General features: G+C 50.0%; 1 protein-coding gene across 3 annotated transcripts in view; it reads right to left on the bottom strand.

The window, feature by feature from the left end:
- ARHGEF7 (Rho guanine nucleotide exchange factor 7) overlaps positions 1-13281 on the bottom strand; it is a 139805-nt gene extending 126524 nt beyond the window's left edge. For all 3 annotated transcript variants that reach the window (XM_038761852.1, XM_038761853.1, XM_038761854.1), the window contains exon 1: positions 13079-13281. In XM_038761852.1, coding sequence (XP_038617780.1) covers positions 13079-13243 — 165 coding nt within the window. In that variant the 5' untranslated portion in view covers positions 13244-13281. The remainder of the gene's footprint in view (positions 1-13078) is intronic.
- Between the last annotated feature and the right edge of the window lie 7184 nt (positions 13282-20465).

Raw genomic sequence — 20465 nt, 5'->3', positions numbered from 1 at the left:
CAGTCATACTCCCCCTTTTACAGATGAGGAAACTGAGGCCCAGAGGAAGTGAAGTGACTTGCCCGAGGTCACCCGGCAGACAAGTGGCGCAGCGGGGATTAGAACCCAGGGCCGTGCTCTAACCACTAGGCCACGCTGCTTCGCAATGCATTCAAAATGCTTCCAAACTCCTCTTGAACCTTTTTTTGGCTGCCACAGCCTCGTGCCGTAATGAGATCCATATGCTTAACACCCCCTGGGAGAAGAAGAATTTCCTTTGGTGCGTTCTGAATCTCCCATCTTGAAGCTTCAGCGCTATCTGTTGAGCGCTAACTGTGTGCAGGACACTGTACTAAGTGCTACAGTGCTCTGCACATAGTAAGCGCTCAATAAATATGATTGATTGATTGATTGATTCGGAGGGGACGATACGACGGCGTCGGTAGACGCGTTCCCCGCCCTAGGGCTGCGGACTCTGGCAAACGACAACTTCAAGTCAACTTTTAGACTATGAGCCCACTGTTGGGTAGGGACTGTCTCTATGTGATGCCAATTTGTACTTCCCAAGCGCTTAGTACAGTGCTCTGCACATAGTAAGCGCTCAATAAATACGATTGATTGATTGATTGATTCAAGTCGGCCTTCCACGACCCTTTGTCATCGAGACCGGGAGCCCACCTTTTCGACTGCGAGCCCACTGTTGGGTCGGGACTGTCTCTATATGTTGCCAATTTGTACTTCCCAAGCGCTTAGTACAGTGCTCTGCACATAGTAAGCGCTCAATAAATACGACCGATGATGAGACGCAGCGTGGCTTTGTGGAAAGAGCAAGTGCCTGGGTGTCAGAGGACCTGGGTTCTCATCCCAGCTCCACCACTTACCTGCTGGGTGACCGCGGGCAAGTCACGTCACTGCTCTGTGCCTCGGTTTCCTCACCTGCCAAATGGATGTTCAATACCTCTTCTCCCTCCTCCTTAGACTGTGGGCCAACACGGGCATATAGTAAGCGCTTTACCAACACCATAATTATCAGACTGTGTTTGGGGACGGGGTGCAGGATCACCACACGTTTGAGGTCCTCAAAACCCACCACAGAGCAGGTGAAACCCAATGGCAGCCGGGAGTCTCGAAACCAACAGCTGGCAACGCTATCTAAGAAAAACGCTAGTGAAAAACGGGGTCCGCAATGTCGGACAGGGCAGAGAGAGGGCTGGGAAGACAAATAAGAACGAGGGGAAATCAGATCATCATCATCATCAATCGTATTTATTGAGCGCTTACTATGTGCAGAGCACTGTACTAAGCGCTTGGGAAGTACAAATTGGCAACATCTAGAGACAGTCCCTACCCAACAGCGGGCTCACAGTCTAAAAGGGGGAGACGGAGAACAAAACCAAACATATTAAGGAAATAAAATAAGCTTAAAACTATTTGAGGGGGTGGGGACGCAAGTACTTTCACTGAAGATGAGAGTCTTTTAGACTGTGAGCCCACTGTTGGGTAGGGACTGTCTCTATTTGTTGCCAATTTGTACTTCCCAAGAGCTTAGCACAGTGCTCTGCACACAGTAAGCGCTCAATAAATACGATTGATTGATTGATTGATTGATTGAGAGGAAGAGAATTATAGGGGACAGAAAATCTTTTCACGGGTGTTTGTGCCTGTGGGTAAACATTCTGAAAATGGTGCAAGGGAGACTAGTGCCGAGCCTACACTAGCAAATTACCAAATAATTCACGCCAAAATCCACGCCTGAATGAACAGACCACTGAAATCAAAAGCTATCTTTAGCCCGAATTATCCAGATAACATGATAATGCGGAACCGCTTCGAGCGGAACCTCCTACCTCTCCAGACCCATACCCTACCAGAAGGGAATTAAAGCCAAAAGAAAATATTGTAAAATGATAAGTAAGAGATATTTTCCAGTGAAACTCCCTGTGTGGCTAAGACAATGATGTGGAAAAATTCAGAGTGAGAACTGCCCATTCCGAATAACCCAGAAACTCCGGGGGCTCTCGGGCTCGGGGGGGGCTGGTTGGAAATCAATCAATCAATCAATCAATCAATCAATCGTATTTATTGAGCGCTTACTATGTGCAGAGCACTGTACTAAGCGCTTGGGAAGTACAAATTGGCAACACATAGAGGCAGTCCCTACCCAACAGTGGGCTCACAGTCAAAAAGGGGGAGACAGAGAACAGAACCAAACATACCAACAAAATAAAATAAATAGGATAGAAATGTACAAGTAAAATAAATAAATAAATAAATAAATAGAGTAATAAATATGTACAACCATATATACATATATACAGGTGCTGTGGGGAAGGGAAGGAGGTAAGATGGGGGGATGGAGAGGGGGACGAGGGGGAGAGGAAGGAAGGGGCTCAGTCTGGGAAACTAATCAGTAGCTCTGTTCAAGGATTTTTCACTACGGTCTATGGTATTGGCACCAGCCCACTGTTGGGTAGGGATCGCCTCTATCTGTTGCCAAATTGTACTTCCCAAGCGCTTTCGTCCAGTGCTCTGCACACAGTAAGCGCTCAATAAATACGACTGAATGAATGACTGACAAGAGCAACCGTCATAGAAAGCTCCTCCTCAGAGACAGCCAAACCAAGCACCCCGTCGACTAATCCCAACATAAAATTTCCACTTTCTCTAAACTGTAAACTCCCTCTGGACTGAACGCTCCTGGTGGGCAGGCACCACGCCTACCAATTCTCCCAAGTGTCCCGTACAGTGCTCCGCACATAGTGAATTTTTTTAATGGTATTTGTTCAGTGCTTACTGTGTGCCAGGCACTGTACTAAGCGCTGGGGTAGATACAAACTAATCAGGTTGGCCGCAGCCCTTGTCCCACATGGGGCTCCCGGTCTTGACCCCCGTTTTACAGATGAGGAAACTGAGGCATGGAGAAGTGAAGTGACTCGCCCAAGTTCACACGGCAGACAAGTGGCGGAGGTGGGATGAGAACCCGGGTCCTTCTGATTCCCAGGCCTACATTCTATCATCTAGGCCACATTGCTTCTTCCCAAGCGCTTAGTACAGTGCTCTGCACACAGTGAGCGCTCAACAAATACTATTGATTGATTGATTGATTGATTAAATAAATCCTCAATATATACGATTGACTGATATTGATTAAATAAATCCCTTTGACTGACTGTTCTTCATCATCATCATCATCATCATCAATCGTATTTATTGAGCGCTTACTATGTGCAGAGCACTGTACTAAGCGCTTGGGAAGTACAAATTGGGAACATATAGAGACAGTCCCTACCCAACAGTGGGCTCACAGTCTAAAAGGGGGGAGACAGAGAACAAAACCAAGCATACTAACAAAATAAAATAAATAGAATAGATATGTACAAGTAAAATAAATAAATAAATAGAGTAATAAATATGTACAAACATATATCCATATATACAGGTGCTGTGGGGAAGGGAAGGAGGTAAGATGGGGGGATGGAGAGGGGGACGAGGGGGAGAGGAAGGAAGGGGCTCAGTCTGGGAAGGCCTCCTGGAGGAGGTGAGCTCTCAGCAGGGCCTTGATAACTGAAGTTCTTCTGATAACTAAAATCAAAGTTTAGGGGCAGCCTTTGAGAATCTTTAATAAACTGACCCCTCCATAAGATATTTCTTTACCGATCAATATGGAGCACTTATTGTGTGCAAAGCACTGAACTATGGGACAAGGTACAGTCTTTCAGGATGCGTGAAGCCAAATCAACTAGCAACCCACCCCTCCACCAAAGGATCTTACTCAGGGTATTTGGTTCAAATAAATCCCTTTTTCGGAGCCAACTTTACCACTCAAACTCGAGTTAGAAATGGACACATGGCAGGAAACCCAAACGGGAAATGCATTGCCTGATCTTAATTCGTCAGACAAAGAAAGTGACAGTCAGTCAGTTATTCAATCAGTCAATCAATCAATCAATTGTATTTATTGAGCGCTTACTGTGTGCAGAGCACTGTACTAAGCCCTTGGGAAGTGCAAGTTGGCAACATATAGAGGCAGTCCCTACCCAACAGTGGGCTCACAGTCTAGAAGGGGGAGACAGAGAACAAAACCAAACATATTAACAAAAGAAAATAAATAGAATAGATATGTACAAGTAAAATAAATATAAATAGAGTAATAAATATGTACAAACATATATACATATATACAGGTGCTGTGGGGAAGGGAAGGAGGTAAGACGGGGGGATGGAGAGGGGGTTATTGGAGTTATTGAGTGCTTACTGTGTGCAGAGCACTGTACTAAGTGCTTGGGTGAGCGCGATATAATGAAATGACAGACACAGTCCCTGCCCACGACGAGCTTTCAGTCTAGACAAACGGTAACTAGAAGTCAAAGTGATCGTTAACAAAAATGAAAACTATATCTGCTCGACCCACAAAAATCTGAGCAGCCGAATGAACCATTCCTTCTTTAGTGGTTTCGTTGGACTCCCGAATTGCGGTTTGTGCAATAAATACAATTGAATGAATGAATGAAAGACTGACTAAGCCCCCCCCCTTTAATAATAATAATAATAATAATGGCACTTATTAAGCGCTTACTGTGTGCAAAGCACTGTTCTAAGCGCTGGGGGGGTTACAAGGTGGTTACAAGGAGGTTACAAGGTGGTCCAGTTTCCTCATCTCCCACTCTCTTCTGCATCGCCCTGCGTCGTCACCTGTATATATGTATATATGTTTGTACGTATTTATTACTCTATTTTATTTGTACATATTCATTCTATTTATTTTATTTTGTTAATATGTTTTGTTTTGTTGTCTGTCTCCCCTTTCTAGACTGTGAGCCTACTGTTGGGTAGGGACTGTCACTATATGTTGCCAACTTGTACTTCCCAAGCGCTTAGTACAGTGCTCTGCACACAGTAAGTGCTCAATACGATTGAATGAACAATTGAATGACTGCCAAAAGCCTGATATGTAAATATTAAGGGCCTCTGCACCTGGGAGTGAATAGAGCATTAGGTTTAACTTAAGTAAAGTCATGGTAAAGTCATTAAATATAGGAAATTGAGCCTGCCATTGCAACAGATTGATTTGATGTAGGAATGCGTCCAGAGTAATCATTAGCCTAAGACAATGGAAGTGCAACTGCGGGTTTTGGAGTCAGAGGTCATGGGTTCAAATCCCGGCTCCACCACCTTTCATTCATTCATTCAATGGTATTTATTGAGCGCTTACTGTGTGCAGAGCACTGTACTAAGCGCTTGGGAAGTCCAAGTTGGCAACATATAGAGACAGTCCCTACCCAACAGTGGGTTCACAGTCTAAAAGGGGGAGACAGAGAACAAAACCAAACATACTAACAAAATAAAATAAATAGAATAGATATGTACAAGTAAAATAAATAAATAGAGTAATAAATATGTGCAAACATATATACATATATACAGGTGCTGTGGGGAAGGGAAGGAGGTAAGATGGGGGTAAAATAAGACAGATGGGTGTGATTTGAAGAAAAATGCCCCCCACCCCACGAAAGACACTTGAAAATCAATCAATCAATCAATCAATCGCATTTATTGAGCGCTTACTGTGTGCAGAGCACTGTACTAAGCGCTTGGGAAGTCCAAGTTGGCAACATATAGAGCCAGTCCCTACCCAACAGTGGGTTCACGGTCTAAAAGGGTGAGACAGAGAACAAAACCAAACATACTAACAAAATAAAATAAATAGAATAGATATGTACAAGTAAAATAGAGTAATAAATATGTGCAAACATATATACATATATACAGGTGCTGTGGGGAAGGGAAGGAGGTAAGATGGGGGTAAAATAAGACAGATGGGTGGGATTTGAAGAAAAATTCCCCCCACCCCACGAAAGACACTTGAAAATCAATCAATCAATCAATCAATCAATCGTATTCATTGAGCGCTTACTGCGTGCAGAGCACTGTACTAAGAGCTTGGGAAGTACAAGTTGGCAACATATAGAGCCAGTCCCTACCCAACAGTGGGTTCACGGTCTAAAAGGGGGAGACAGAGAACAAAACCAAACATACTAACAAAATAAAATAAATAGAATAGATATGTACAAGTAAAATAAATAGAGTAATAAATATGTGCAAACATATATACATGTATACAGGTGCTGTGGGGAAGGGAAGGAGGTAAGATGGGGGTAAAATAAGACAGATGGGGGTGATTTGAAGAAAAATTCCCCCCACCCCACAAAAGACACTTGAAAATCAATCAATCAATCAATCAATCGCATTTATTGAGCGCTTACTGTGTGCAGAGCACTGTACTAAGCGCTTGGGAAGTACAAGTTGGCAACCTATAGAGACGGTCCCTACCCAACAGTGGGCTCACAGTCTAAAATCTAACATCTCACCTACTGACTTTTCCGAAGACTGCCCCCATACCATCCAGGGTGTGAGTTCATTTCCAAGTGTCATTTTGTGACCAAAGTTAAACCGCGATGATTATCCTGAGTAAAATTGGGTCTCTCACAACACGCATTCCACCAACACCACCCTGATCCCCAAGGAAGGGAGAGAAATGCAATGTATTTTTCTAAAGGGAAAACTTTCTCCCGCTGCTACTCCACTTTCAAGTCAGAGTTGCTCAAAAGGACTTGGGCGTTCCCTGCCACACCTTGGTTTGCATCCCCACCAACATCTGAAAGTCAAAAATGGAATGATTCGCAAAGCCAATCCACTCCAATTAACAGGGGCTGATAAAATTCCCAGAAAGAACAACTTCTAAAATATTATTCTCCCTGGTCAAGTTTTATTTTCCTGTAGGGTCTCCGGAGTGATCCCTAGTCTTTGAGACTCCCTGAAATGGACTGAACTTCAAATTAACCCTGCTAGGGCTTTAGATTTGGAATCCTTTCCTGTTTAATCAATCAATCAATCAATCAATCGTATTTATTGAGCGCTTACTGTGTGCAGAGCACTGTACTAAGTGCTTGGGAAGTACAAGTTGGCAACATATAGAGACAGTCCCTACCCAACAGTGGGCTCACAGCCTAAAAGTTTAAAACAAAGCACGGGCTTCTCTAGTCCAACAACTTATCCAGAGTTTTGAAATCGGGAATTTTTAAAATTTCTGTCTTTTTTTCTATTAAGAGGAAAGGACTTTGAAAATTTCTAAAGAAAACGCCTTTCCAGGATTCAGGAAGAAGTACTGGGATGAGCGCATTCGTTGTGGAGAATCATTCATTAAAATCACACTCCACTTCGGCCCATTAACGCTGTTTCCAGCAAACGTTTTCAATCATAACCAAGTATTTCCTAGTTAAACAGCTTTGCTCTTAGAAACTAGACAAAATTTTCTTTAAGCACAATTCCTTTCATTTCTCAAGCACTGTCAGGACTGCCAGCTATTTGTATTATTAGAGATAGCAAGATAACAACAAAGACTTTCTGTGTGGTTCTTAAATGTTAGCCAGCCCACTTTAAAATCGCAATTCGACTGTGACATCATGCTCATGTAAATGTAAAACGTAATATCACAAACGGGCCAGGGAAAAACTTAGAAGGCAGTATCTCTTTTTATGAAGTTGTTTATAAGAAAAATAATTTTAAATGGCTTTTTTTTATAACTGGCTATAAACCAAACGCTTTCATGTGTGCAGAGCACTGTACTAAGCGCTTGGGAAGTCCAAGTTGGCAGCATATAGAGACGGTCCCTATCCAACAGTGGGTTCACAGTCTAAAAGGGGGAGACAGAGAACAAAACCAAACATACTAACAAAATAAAATAAATAGAATAGATATGTACAAGTAAAATAGAGTAATAAATATTCATCCGAACATGTGGTTAACGTTGATAATGGGGTTATTGCTTTTCAGCATTTATATAAACTCTATCTGCAGATTCTGCACAACATTTTAAGTACTAAATGATTTCTTTGCAGCTTTCTACGAAGGTCCTTGCGGACAAAGGAATTTTTTAAAAATTGTGTCTTTTGGTTGTCATTTTTTTCATTCAGGTGCTCTCCGACTTGGAGACAAAACATTTTCCCAACATCGTCGAGGTCATACCAACTCAGGGACGGGTCCGAAGCCAGTATTTCACCTAATACGATTTACAATACGGCCCTACGCTCTTCAGACTCTTTTAAACTCCCTCACTCTTCCTCTCATCTTTCTGTCCGCTATGATAACAGACCCTTGGCAGTCTCAGAAATAAGCAGGTCAGAGTTCACACGTGCACTTTAATGGGAAACAGTCAATTCCGCCCAGATTGGGGCTTGAAAATTTGCAAAAGCAGTCTGAGGTCCAAACGCAGTCCACCAACCGTTTCCATCACCCCATCAATTCGCTTTTTGCCCCGCACAAAGTGGGCGCCTATGGAGTACCACGATTATTCATTTCTTTCGCACCTTCTCTTATTTAGGGTACGGAACGGATTCCCATCGGGCCCTTTTCTTTCACTGAATGGCTGAGAAATAAAAAGAGAATTTCCAATGCGGCTTTTTGGCTCCTTTCTGGAAAACGTGGGCCGCTGCGGGCATCCCGCCTGTGGCCCTGGCAAGGAGGGGGCATGGAAGCGTTGGAAGGGGCACGACCCGCTGGCGTCGGAGCCGCAACTCGCTGGGTCTTAACGGGGAAATTAAAAATTTTTTTAAAAATGTCATTTCCCGTTCTGGGGGAAATGGAAGGAAAAGGGAGGAGAGGCTAGAGAAGCAGCGTGGCTCAGTGGAAAGAGCAGGGGCTTTGGAGTCAGAGGTCATGGGTTCAAATGCCGACACCAACCGTCAGCTGTGTGACTTTGGGCAAGTCACTTAATAGCTCTGTGCCTCAGTAACCTCACCTGTAAAATGGGGATGAAGACTGTGAGCCCCCCCGTGGGACAACCTGATCACCTTGTAACCTCCCCAGCGCTTAGAACAGTGCTTTGCAATCAATCAATCAATCACTCGTATTTATTGAGCGCTTACTGTGTGCAGAGCACTGTACTAAGCGTCTGTGAGCCCACTGTTGGGTAGGGACTGTCTCTCTATGTTGCCAACTTGTACTTCCCAAGCGCTTAGTACAGTGCTCTGCACATAGTAAGCGCTCGATAAGTACGATTGATGATGATGGGAAGTACAAGTTGGCAACATATAGAGACAGTCATCATCATCATCACCATCATCAATCGTATTTATTGAGCGCTTACTGTGTGCAGAGCACTGTACTAAGCGTTTGGGAAGTCCAAGTTGGCAACATATAGAGACGGTCCCTACCCAACAGTGGGCTCACAGTCTAAAACGGGGAGACAGACAACAAAACCAAACATACTAACATAGTAAGCGCTTAATAAATGTCATTATCATTATTATTATTATGTCCCCCTCCATGCAGGGATGGGGGGTGGTGTCTCCCCCAAATCTCCAACTGCGCCCCCCGCCCCGCCCGGAGGGGGAATGGGCAGATGGCCACTTGGGGAACCGCGCTGAGCGGGAGACAGAACAGTGCTCAGCGCTTAGAACAGTGCTTTGCACGTAGTAAGCGCTTAACAAATGCCATCATTATCATCATTATTATCTGGGGAACCGCGCTGAGCGGGGGACCGTGCTATCTGGAGAACCCTGCTATCTGGGGGAACCGCGCTGCCCGGGGGAAAGCGCTATACGGGGGATAGCGTTATCCGGGGAACAGCAAGGCCGGGGAGAAAGCGCTATCTGAAGAACCGCGCTAACCGGGGACTTCAAGGCCCTGCTGAGAGCTCACCTCCTCCAGGAGGCCTTCCCAGACTGAGCCCCTTCCTTCCTCTCCCCCTCGTCCCCCTCTCCATCCCCCCCATCTTACCTCCTTCCCTTCCCCACAGCACCTGTATATATGTTTGTACATATTTATTACTCTGTTTATTTTACTTGTACATAGCTATTCTATTTATTTTATTTTGTTAGTATGTTTGGTTTTGTTCTCTGTCTCCCCCTTTTAGACTGTGAGCCCACTGTTGGGTAGGGACTGTCTCTATATGTTGCCAACTTGGACTTCCCGAGCGCTTAGTACAGTGCTCTGCACATAGTAAGCGCTCAATAAATATGATTGATTGATTGATTGATTGACAGCGCTGCTGGGGGGAGGCGCTATCCAGGGGACAGCGCTGTCCGGGGAACAGCAAGGCCGGGGAGAAATTGCTATGTGAAGAACAGCGCTAACCGGGGGACAGCGCTGCTGGGGGGAGGCGCTATCCGGGGAACAGCATGGCCGGGGAGAGAGCGCTATGTGAAGAACAGCGCTAACCGGGGGACAGCGCTATCCGGGGAACAGCAAGGCCGGGAAGAAAGCGCTATGCGAAGAACAGCGCTAACCGGGGGACAGCGCTGCTGGGGGGGGGGGGGGGGGGGGCGCTATCCGGGGAACAGCGCTATCCGGGGAACAGCAAGGCCGGAAAGAAAGCGCTATGCGAAGAACAGCGTTAACCGGGGGACAGCGCTGCTGGGGGGCGCTATCCGGGGGACAGCGCTGACCGGGGAACAGCAAGGCCGGGAAGAAATTGCTATGTGAAGAACAGCGCTAACCGGGGGACAGCGCTGCTGGGGGGGGGGGGGGCGCTATCCGGGGAACAGCGCTATCCGGGGGACAGCGCTATCCGGGGAACAGCATGGCCGGGGAAAGAGCGCTATGTGAAGAACAGCGCTAACCGGGGGACAGCGAGGCCGGGAAGAAAGCGCTATGTGAAGAACAGCGCTAACCGGGGGACAGCGCTATCCGGGGAACAGCAAGGCCGGGGAGAAAGCGCTATGTGAAGAACAGCGCTAATCGGGGGACAGCGCTATCCGGGGAACAGCATGGCCGGGGAGAGAGCGCTATGTGAAGAACAGCGCTAACCGGGGGACAGCGCTATCCGGGGAACAGCAAGGCCGGGGGGAGAGCGCTATGCGAAGAACAGCGCTAACCGGGGGACAGCGCTGCTGGGGGGGGGGAGGGGCGCTATCCGGGGAACAGCGCTATCCGGGGAACAGCAAGGCCGGGAAGAAAGCGCTATGCGAAGAACAGCGCTAACCGGGGGACAGCGCTGCTGGGGGGGCGCTATCCGGGGAACAGCGCTATCCAGGGGACAGCGCTAACCGGGGGACAGCAAGGCCGGGGAGAAAGCGCTCTGTGAAGAACAGCGCTAACCGGGGGACAGCGCTATCCGGGGAACAGCAAGGCCGGGAAGTAAGCGATATGTGAAGAACAGCGCTAACCGGGGGACAGCGCTGCTGGGGGGGGGGGGGGGGGGGGAGCGCTATCCGGGGAACAGCAAGGCCGGGGAGAGAGCGCTATGTGAAGAACAGCGCTAACCGGGGGACATCGCTATCCGGGGACAGCGCTATCCGGGGAACAGCAAGGCCGGGAAGAAAGCGCTATGTGAAGAACAGCGCTAATCGGGGGACAGCGCTGCGGGGGGAGGGGGCGCTATCCGGGGGACAGCGCTATCCGGGGGACAGCGCTATCCGGGGAACAGCGAGGCCGGGGAGAGAGCGCTATGTGAAGAACAGCGCTAACCGGGGGGCAGCGCTGCTGGGGGGGGGGGGCGCTATCCGGGGAACAGCAAGGCCGGGGTGAAAGCGCTATGTGAAGAACAGCGCTAACCGGGGAACAGCGAGGCCGGGAAGAAAGCGCTATGTGAAGAACAGCGCTAACCGGGGGACAGCGCTATCCGGGGAACAGCGAGGCCAGGGAGAGAGCGCTATGTGAAGAACAGCGCTAACCGGGGGACAGCGCTATCCGGGGAACAGCGAGGCCAGGGAGAGAGCGCTATGTGAAGAACAGCGCTAACCGGGGGACAGCGCTATCCGGGGAACAGCATGGCCGGGGAGAGAGCGCTATGTGAAGAACAGCGCTAACCGGGGGACAGCGCTGCTGGGGGGGGAGGGGCGCTATCCGGGGAACAGCGCTATCCGGGGAACAGCAAGGCCGGGAAGAAAGCGCTATGCGAAGAACCGCGCTAACCGGGGGACAGCGCTATCCGGGGAACAGCAAGGCCGGGAAGAAAGCGCTATGCGAAGAACAGCGCTAACCGGGGGACAGTGCTGCTGGGGGGGGGGAGCGCTATCCGGGGGACAGCGCTATCCGGGGGACAGCGCTATCCGGGGGACAGCGCTATCCGGGGAACAGCAAGGCCGGAAAGAAAGCGCTATGCGAAGAACAGCGCTAACCGGGGGACAGCGCTATCCGGGGAACAGCGAGGCCGGGAAGTAAGCGCTATGTGAAGAACAGCGCTAACCGGGGGACATGTGAAGAACAGCGCTAACCGGGGGACAGCGCTGCTGGGAGGGCGCTATCCGGGGGACAGCGCTGTCCGGGGCACAGCAATGCCGGGGAGAGAGCGCTATGTGAAGAACAGCGCTAACCGGGGTGGGGGACGACGACGACGACACCGCTACCCGGGGAACCGCGCTATCCGGGGGGGAGACAGCGTTATCCGGGGGACAGCGCTAACCGGGGTCGGGGACGACGACACAGCTGCCCGGGGAACCGCGCTATCCGGGGGGGAGACAGCGTTATCCGGGGAACAGCGCTGTCCCGGGGTGGGGGGGGGCGCTATGGGGGGAACAGCGCTACCGGGAGGGGGGGGGACAGCGCCATCCCCCCACCCCCCACCTCCGGGGCCCCCACGGACACACAATCGCACCCACAGGCACAACACGGACAAGCCCAGATGGACACACGCAACCAGGCCCGTGGTACATGCACACGGCACACACAACACACACACACACACACACACACACACACACACACACACACACACACGCTCAGTCCCCCGCGCTATCCGGGGAAGCGCGCTCCCGCGGAAGGGAGCGAAGAGGCACCGTTATCCGGGGAGGAGCGCTAACCGGGGGGGGGGGGGGGACAGCGTTATGCGGGGGAGCGCGCTCCCCGGGGGAGCGCTCTGTAGGACCGGGCCCGGCCGGGCAAGGAGGAGGGAAGAACGGGCGACCGAGCGTGCGTGTGTGTGTGTGTATTGTGTGTGTAGTGTGTGTGGTGTGCACGTCCACGGGCCCGGCCGCGTGTGTCCACCTGGGCGCGTCGGTGTCTGCGCGTGGGGGTGCGATTGTGCGTCCGTGGGGGTCCCGGGGGGGGTGGGATGGGATGGGGGTCCCGGGGGGTCCCGGGGATGGGGGGTAGCACTGACTTTGTCGATGGTTCCCGGGAGCAGGCGGTCGAGGAGCCTGCAGAGGACCACTCCGTCCCTGAGCGAGGCCTGCAGGAAGCCCTCCGGGTCCGTGATGCTCTTCTTGGGCGAGTCCAGGACCCCCAGGGCGATCAGCCACGTCACCGTCTGCTCCGCCGAATTCATCGCCACCGGCCCGGCCGGGAGCCGGGGGCCAAGGACACCGGGGGACGGGGCCTGACCGGGGACCGGACCCGCCTCTCCCCCGCGGGGCCTTCACACCAACGCCGGGCCCCCCTGCTCCTGCTCCTCCTGCTCCTCTTCTTCTTCCCCTCCCTCTTCCTCCTCCTCCTCCTTCTTCTTCCCCATGGAGGGCCCCCCCCGGGCCCGGTCCGGTCCCTCGGCCGCCCCCCGCCCCCCGCCCCCGGGCCTGGGTTCGGGTCCGGCCTCGGCCTGCTCCGGAACCGCCACCGCCACCGCCAACGCCAAAGCCGAAGCCGGCGGGGGAGGAGGGAGGAGGATGAGGAGGGAGAGGAGCAGGAGGAGCAGGACGAGGAGGAGGAGGAGGAGGAGGAGGAGGCAACGGCGGCCAGACACCTCCTCCCCGTCCCCTCCTCCTCCTCCCCTGCCCTCGCCCCTTCCCCTCCTCCCGCCTCCCCCACCCTCTCCTTTCTCTCCCCCCTTCTCCCCTCCCCTCTCCCTTCCCTCTCCTCCTCCTCTTCCTTTCTCTCCCCTTCTCCCCTTTCTTCCCTCCTCCCCCTCCCTTCTTTCTCTCCCCCCGCTCCCCTCCTCCTCTTCCTTTCTTCTCCCTCCCCTCTCCCTTCTTTCCTCCCCCCTTCTTTCTCTATCCCTTCCTCCCTTTCTCCTCCTCGCCCTCCCCTCTCCCCTTTCTTCTTCCTCCCCTCTCCCTTCCTTCCTCCCCCTTCTTTCTCTATCCCTTCTCCCCTTTTCTCTCCTCCTCTTCCTTTCTCTACCCCTTCACCCCTTTCTTTCTCTCTCCTCCTCTTCCTCCCCTTCCTTCTCCCTCCCCTCCTCCTCCCTTCTTTCTCTCTCTTCTCCCCTTTCTTCCTTCCTGCCCCTCCCTTCTATCTCTACCCCTTCTCTCCTCCTCCTCTTCCTTTCTCTACCCCATTCTTCCCTTTCTTCTCTCCTCCTCCCCTCTCCCCTTTCTTCTCCCTCCCCTCTCTTCTTTCTCTCTTCTCCCCTTTTTCTCCCCCTCCTCTTCCTTTCTCTACCCCTTCACCCCTTTCTTCCCTCTTCCCCCTCTTCCTCCTCTCTCCCCTCTCCCCTTTCTTCTCCCTCCCCTCTCCTCCTCCCTCCTTCTTTCTCTCTCCCCCTTCTTCCCTCTTTCTCTCCTACTCTTCTTTTCTCTATCCCCTTTTCCCCTTTCTTCCCTCCCCTCTCCCTTCCCTCCTCCTCCTTTCTCTCCCCTTCTTCCCTCCTTCTTCTCTTCCTCCCCTCTTCCCCCACCCCCTTCCCTTTCTTCCCTCCTCCTCCTCTCCTCCCTCTCCCCTTTCGCTCTTTTCTCCCCCCCTCCTCTCCTTTCTCTTCCCCTCCTCCCCCACCCCCTTTCTTCCCTCCCCCACTTCTTTCTCTGGCCCTTCTTCCCTCCCCCTCCCCTCTCCCCTTTGTTCCCTTCTTCCCCCTCCCCAGCCCCCTTTCTTCCCACCTCCCCGCTTCTTTCTCTACCCCTTCTTCTCTCCTCCTTCCTCCTCCTCCCTTCTTCCCCCTCCCCAACCCCCTTTGTTCCCTCCTCCTCCCTTCTTCCCCAGCCCCCTTTCTTCCCTCCTCCCCCCTGCTTTCTCTCCCCCTCCTTCCCTCCTCCTCCTCCCCCCCTCCCCTCTCCCCCTCCCCAGCCCCCTTTCTCCCCTCCCCTCTCCTCTCCCTCCCCCTCCTCCTCCCTCCCCCCCCAGCAGCTGCCAGGTGACGTCACTGGTTCCCAGCCCCCGGGCTCCATCATCCCCGGGGTCGCCAACAGGACTGGGGGGGGGGGGTCTGCCCCCCACCCCCAGGGAATCAGGATTGTTCCCTGGATCAGGGCCGCGTTCGCGCAGCTTCGCCCTTAGACAGGTCCGTGCTTTGCTTTGGTTTGGTTTGGTTTTTTTGGTGGGGATCGGGTTGGCTCATCCCCGCTGATTTCATCAGCAGCCCCCCCCCCCCCCGACTCAAAGGTGGGCCCAAACCCCGCTCGGAAGACAGACCCCCCCCCCCGCCGCCCCCCTCCAGCGCCTCGCCCACCAAAACCCTGCCCAAATGGACAACTTGGCGCTCCAAATGGCCCCCCACCCTAAGCGGACAGTTTTACCACCAAATATCCCACAATCTGCGCTCCAAATGTCTCCCCACCCTAAGGGGACAGTTTTACCATCAAATATCTAAATTTGAGCTGCAAATATCTCCCCACCTTAAAGGGGGTAGTTTTACCACCCCATATCCAAATCTGCGCTCCAAATGTCTCCCCACCCTAAGGGGACAGTTTTACCATCAAAAACCTACATTTGAGCTGCAAATATCTCCCCACCTTAAGGGGGTAGTTTTACCACCCCATATCCAAATTTGTGCTCCAAATGACTCCCCACCCTAAGGGGACAGTTTTACCATCAAAAACCTACATTTGAGCTCCAAATATCTCCCCACCTTAAAGGGGTAGTTTTACCACCCCATATCCAAATCTGCGCTCCAAATGTCTCCCCACCCTAAGGGGACAGTTTTACCATCAAATATCTAAATTTGAGCTGCAAATATCTCCCCACCTTAAGGGGGTAGTTTTACCACCCCATATCCAAATTTGCGCTCCAAATGACTCCCCACCCTAAGGGGACAGTTTTACCATCAAATATCTAAATTTGAGCTCCAAGTGCCCCCCCACTTTAAGGGAGCCGTTTTACCACCAAATATCCAACTTCGAGCTCCAAATATCTCTCCACCCTAAGCGGGCAGTTTTCCCACCAAATATCCCAAAACTTGAGCTCCAAATGTCCCCCCACCCTAAGGGGGCTGTACCACCCAATATCCAAATGTGAGCTCCAAATGTCCCCCCACCCTAATGGGACAGTTTTCACCACCAAATATCTACATTTGAGCTCCAAATGTTCCCCCACCCAAGGGGGCAGTTTTACCAGCAAATATCCAAATTTGCGTTCCAAATGTCTCCCCACCCTAAGGGGGCATTTTAAAACCCAACCTCCCCCCCCTCCCCAAGACGTTTTCCACTTGGCCTGAAAATTTGACCTTCTGCATGGGCAACCTGAAACCTACACCATCTGGAAGAGGCAGGCTCCAGTGATCTCTCTCACATAAGCGTAAAAACTTAAGATGGGGCAGGCGGGGGGGTGTCTCTTAGCTTGCCTTCTCCTTCTTAGACCAGGAGCCCCAGTGGGACTTCATAATCTTGCATCTACCCCAGCGCTTAGTCCAGTGCTTGGCACCAGGCGCTCAACAAATACTGCAATTCTTTTGTATTGTACTCTCCATTCATTCAGTCCTATTGGTTGAGCGCTTACTGCGCGCAGAGCCCTGGGCTAAGCGCTTGGGAAAGTACGATATGACAATAAGCTGCCCACAACGAGCTTACGGTCTAGAGCATCTTACAGTCTCCCAAGCACTTGGTACAGTGCTCTGCACATAGTAAGGGCTCGATAAATGCCATTGACTATTACTATTCTATTTATTTTATTTTGTTAGTACGTTTGGTTTTGTTCTATGTCTCCCCCTTCTAGACTGTGAGCCCGTTGTTGGGTAGGGACTGTCTCTATATGTTGCCAGCTTGTACTTCCCAAGCGCTTAGTACAGTGCTCTGCACACAGTAAGCGCTTAATAAATACGATTGATTGATTGATCATCATCATTTTCTCATTTCCACTTAGATTCTTGCCAAAATCCATGGCAGTGGGAAAAGAAACGCCTTGGATTCCTACCCGTGTCCTTGGCCGTCTCTAATCAGGGAAGGTTGCATTTTAAATTCATTCATTCATTCAATCCTATTTATTGACTGCTTACTGTGTGCAGAGCACTGAACTAAGCGCTTGGAAAGTACAATTTGGCAACATATAGAGACGGTCCCTACCCAACAACGGGCTCCCAGTCTAGAAGGGGGAGACAGACAACAAAACAAGTAGATAGGCATCAATAGCATAAAAATAGATGCATTTTAAATGCATATGTAGCCCGGGCACACCTCCTCCAAGAGGTCTTCCTTGATTATGCCCCCGTTTCCTCTTCTCCCACTCCCTTCTGCGTCACCCTGACTTGCTCCCTTTGTTCTTCCCCCCTTGCAGCCCCACAGCACTTAGGTACAGAGCTGTCATTCATTTATAATAATAATAATAATGACATTTATTAAGCGCTATGTGCAAAGCACTGTTCTAAGCGCTGGAGAGGTTACAAGGTGATCAGGTTGTCCCACGGAGGGCTCCCAGTCTTCATCCCCATTTTACAGATGAGGTCACTGAGGCCCAGAGAAGTGAAATGACATACCCAAAGTCACACAGCTGACAATTGGCAACAATTAAGAAGCAGCGTGGCTCACTGGAAAGAGCCCGGGCTTTGGAGTCAGAGGTCATGGGTTCAAATCCCGGCTCCACCACTTGTCAGCTGTGTGACTTTGGGCAAGTCACTTCACTGCTCTGTGCCTCAGTTACCTCATCTGTAAAATGGGGATTAAGACTGTGAGCTCCGTGGGACAACCTGATCACCTTGTAACCTCCCCAGTGCTTAGAACAGTGCTTTGCACATAGTAAGCACTCAATAAATGCCATTATTATTATTATTATTATTATTAATTGGCAGATCCGGGATTTGAACCCATGACCTCTGACTCCCAAGCCCGGGGTCTTTCCACTGAGCCACCCTGCTTCTCTACTTATTTATATTGTTTGTCTCCCCACCCCCATTCCCACGACTGTAATAATAATAATAATAATAATAATAATAATAATAATGTTGGCATTTGTTAAGCGCTTACTATGTGCAAAGCACTGTTCTAAGCGCTGGGGGAGATACAAAGTGATCAGGTTGTCCCAAGTGGGGTTCACAGTATTAATCCCCATTTTACAGATGAGGTAACTGAGGCTCAGAGAAGTTAAGTGACTTGCCCAAGGTCACACAGCAGACATGTGGCAGAGCAGGATTCGAACCCACGACCTCTGACTCCAAAGCCCGGGCTCTTTCCACTGAGCCATGCTGCTTGCTTATTGTTATATTGTCCTCTCCCAAAAGCTTAGTACGGTGCTGTGCCCACAGTAAGTGCTCAATAAATGCGATTGAATGAATGAATGGATGGATGGATGAATGAAGGAATGAATGAATGAATGGGAATATGAACAGTGATGGAGGGCGGCGCCCTCTAGAGGCGGGTTGGGTATTGTCGTTGACTAGCTATGACGTCATACCTATAAGTCTATTTATCTATTTTGATGATATAATAATAATAAGGACGGCATTTGTTAAGCCCTTACTATGTGCAAAGCACTGTTCTAAATTCCGGGGAGGCTACAAGTTGATCAGGTTGTCCCACGTGGGGCTCACAGTCTTAATCCCCATTTTACGGATGAGGTAACAGGCACAGAGAATCAATCAATCAATCGTATTTATTGAGCGCTTACTATGTGCAGAGCACTGTACTAAGCGCTTGGGAAGTACAAGTTGGCAACATATAGAGACAGTCCCTACCCAACAGTGGGCTCACAGTCTAGATGGGGGAGACAGAGAACAAAACCAAACATACTAACAAAATAACATAAATAGAATAGATATGTACAAGTCAAATAAATAAATAAATAGAGTAATAAATATGTACAAACATATATACATATATACAGGTGCTGTGGGGAAGGGAAGGAGGTAATCAATCAATCAGTTGTATTTATTGAGCGCTTACTGTGTTCAGAGCACTGTACTAAGCGCTTGGGAAGTACAAATTGGCAACATATAGAGACAGTCCCTACCCAACAGTGGGCTCACAGTCTAAAAGGGGGAGACAGAGAACAAAACCAAACATGCTAACAATTATCTATTGTCTATCTATAGACAATTTATCTATTGTCAAAATTATCTATTTTGATGATATAATAATAATAAGGATGGCATTTGTTAAGCCCTTACTATGTGCAAAGCATTGTTCTAAATTCCGGGGAGGCCACAAGGTGATCAGGTTGTCCCACGTGGGGCTCACAGTCTTAATCCCCGTTTTACAGATGAGGTAACTGAGGCCCAGAGAAGTGAAGTGACTTGGCCAAAGTCACACAGCTGACAAGCGAAGGAGCAGGGATTTGAACCCATGACCTCTGACTCCCAAGCCCGGGCTCTTTTCACTGAGCCACGCTGCTTGTCTGCTTGTTTTGTTGTCTGTCTCCCCCTTTCTAGACTGTGAGTGAGCCCATTGTTGGGTAGGGACCGTCTCTGTTGCCGATTTGTACTTTCCAAGCGCTTAGTACAGTGCTCTGCACACAGTAAGCGCTCAATAAATACGATTGAATGAATGAATGACCGGGCGCAACGTCATCCCGGCTCATTCCTGCATCCAATCGTATTGATTGAACGCTTCTTGTGTGCTCAGCACTGAACTAAGCGCTTGGGAGAGTAGAGAAGCGGCGTGGCTTAGTGGAAAGAGCACGGGCTTGGAAGTCAGAGGTCACGGGTTCTAATCCTGTTCCACCACTTGTCAGCTGTGTGACTTTGGGCAAGTCATATAATTTGTACTTCCCAAGCGCTTAGTACAGTGCTCTGCACACAGTAAGCGCTCAGTAAATACGATTGATGATGATGATGATGCTATAACTTCTCTATGCCTCAGTTATCTCATCTGTAAAATGGGGATTAGGACTGTGAGCCCCATGTGGGACAACCTGATAATCTTGTATGTACCCCAGCGCTTACTCAAAGAATGTGAGCCTCAAACGGGACAGGGAGTAACCTGAATCCACCCCAGTGCTTAGAACAGTGCTCGACACATAGTAAGCACTCAATAAATAGGACTGAATGAATGAATAGTAAGGACTTAACCACCCCAGTGCTTAGAACAGTGCTCAACACATAGTAAGGACTTAACAAACACCATCATATAGTTTGGAGATATGTTGGGAAGTACTATGAGATCACAGATCCACGTTCACAGAGGCTGCAAAATGGGGAGGGAATCTGGGGAAAAGAGATCTAAATCAGGGAAGAAAGACCAAAAGGGAGAGGCTGTGCTTTTAAAAAGCACTTTGAAAAAGTAAGAATATTAAAATCCAAGGCAGCGGTCCTGACTTCTGTGTTATCCTTCAGGTGGACAATACAACTTTGCTTCAGAGAGAGGGAATACCCGCTTCTAGCTTCTCCCACTATCCTACTTAAGATTCATTCGTTCATCCAATCGAATTTAGTAGCGCTCACTGTGTGCGGAGCACTGTACTAAGCACTTAGCACT

This window comes from Tachyglossus aculeatus, chromosome 20 (genome assembly GCF_015852505.1).
Source record: "Tachyglossus aculeatus isolate mTacAcu1 chromosome 20, mTacAcu1.pri, whole genome shotgun sequence".
Taxonomy (NCBI): Eukaryota; Metazoa; Chordata; class Mammalia; order Monotremata; family Tachyglossidae; genus Tachyglossus; species Tachyglossus aculeatus.
The sequence above is the reverse complement of the archived record's forward strand: the minus strand, read 5'-3'. Positions and strand labels throughout refer to the sequence as shown.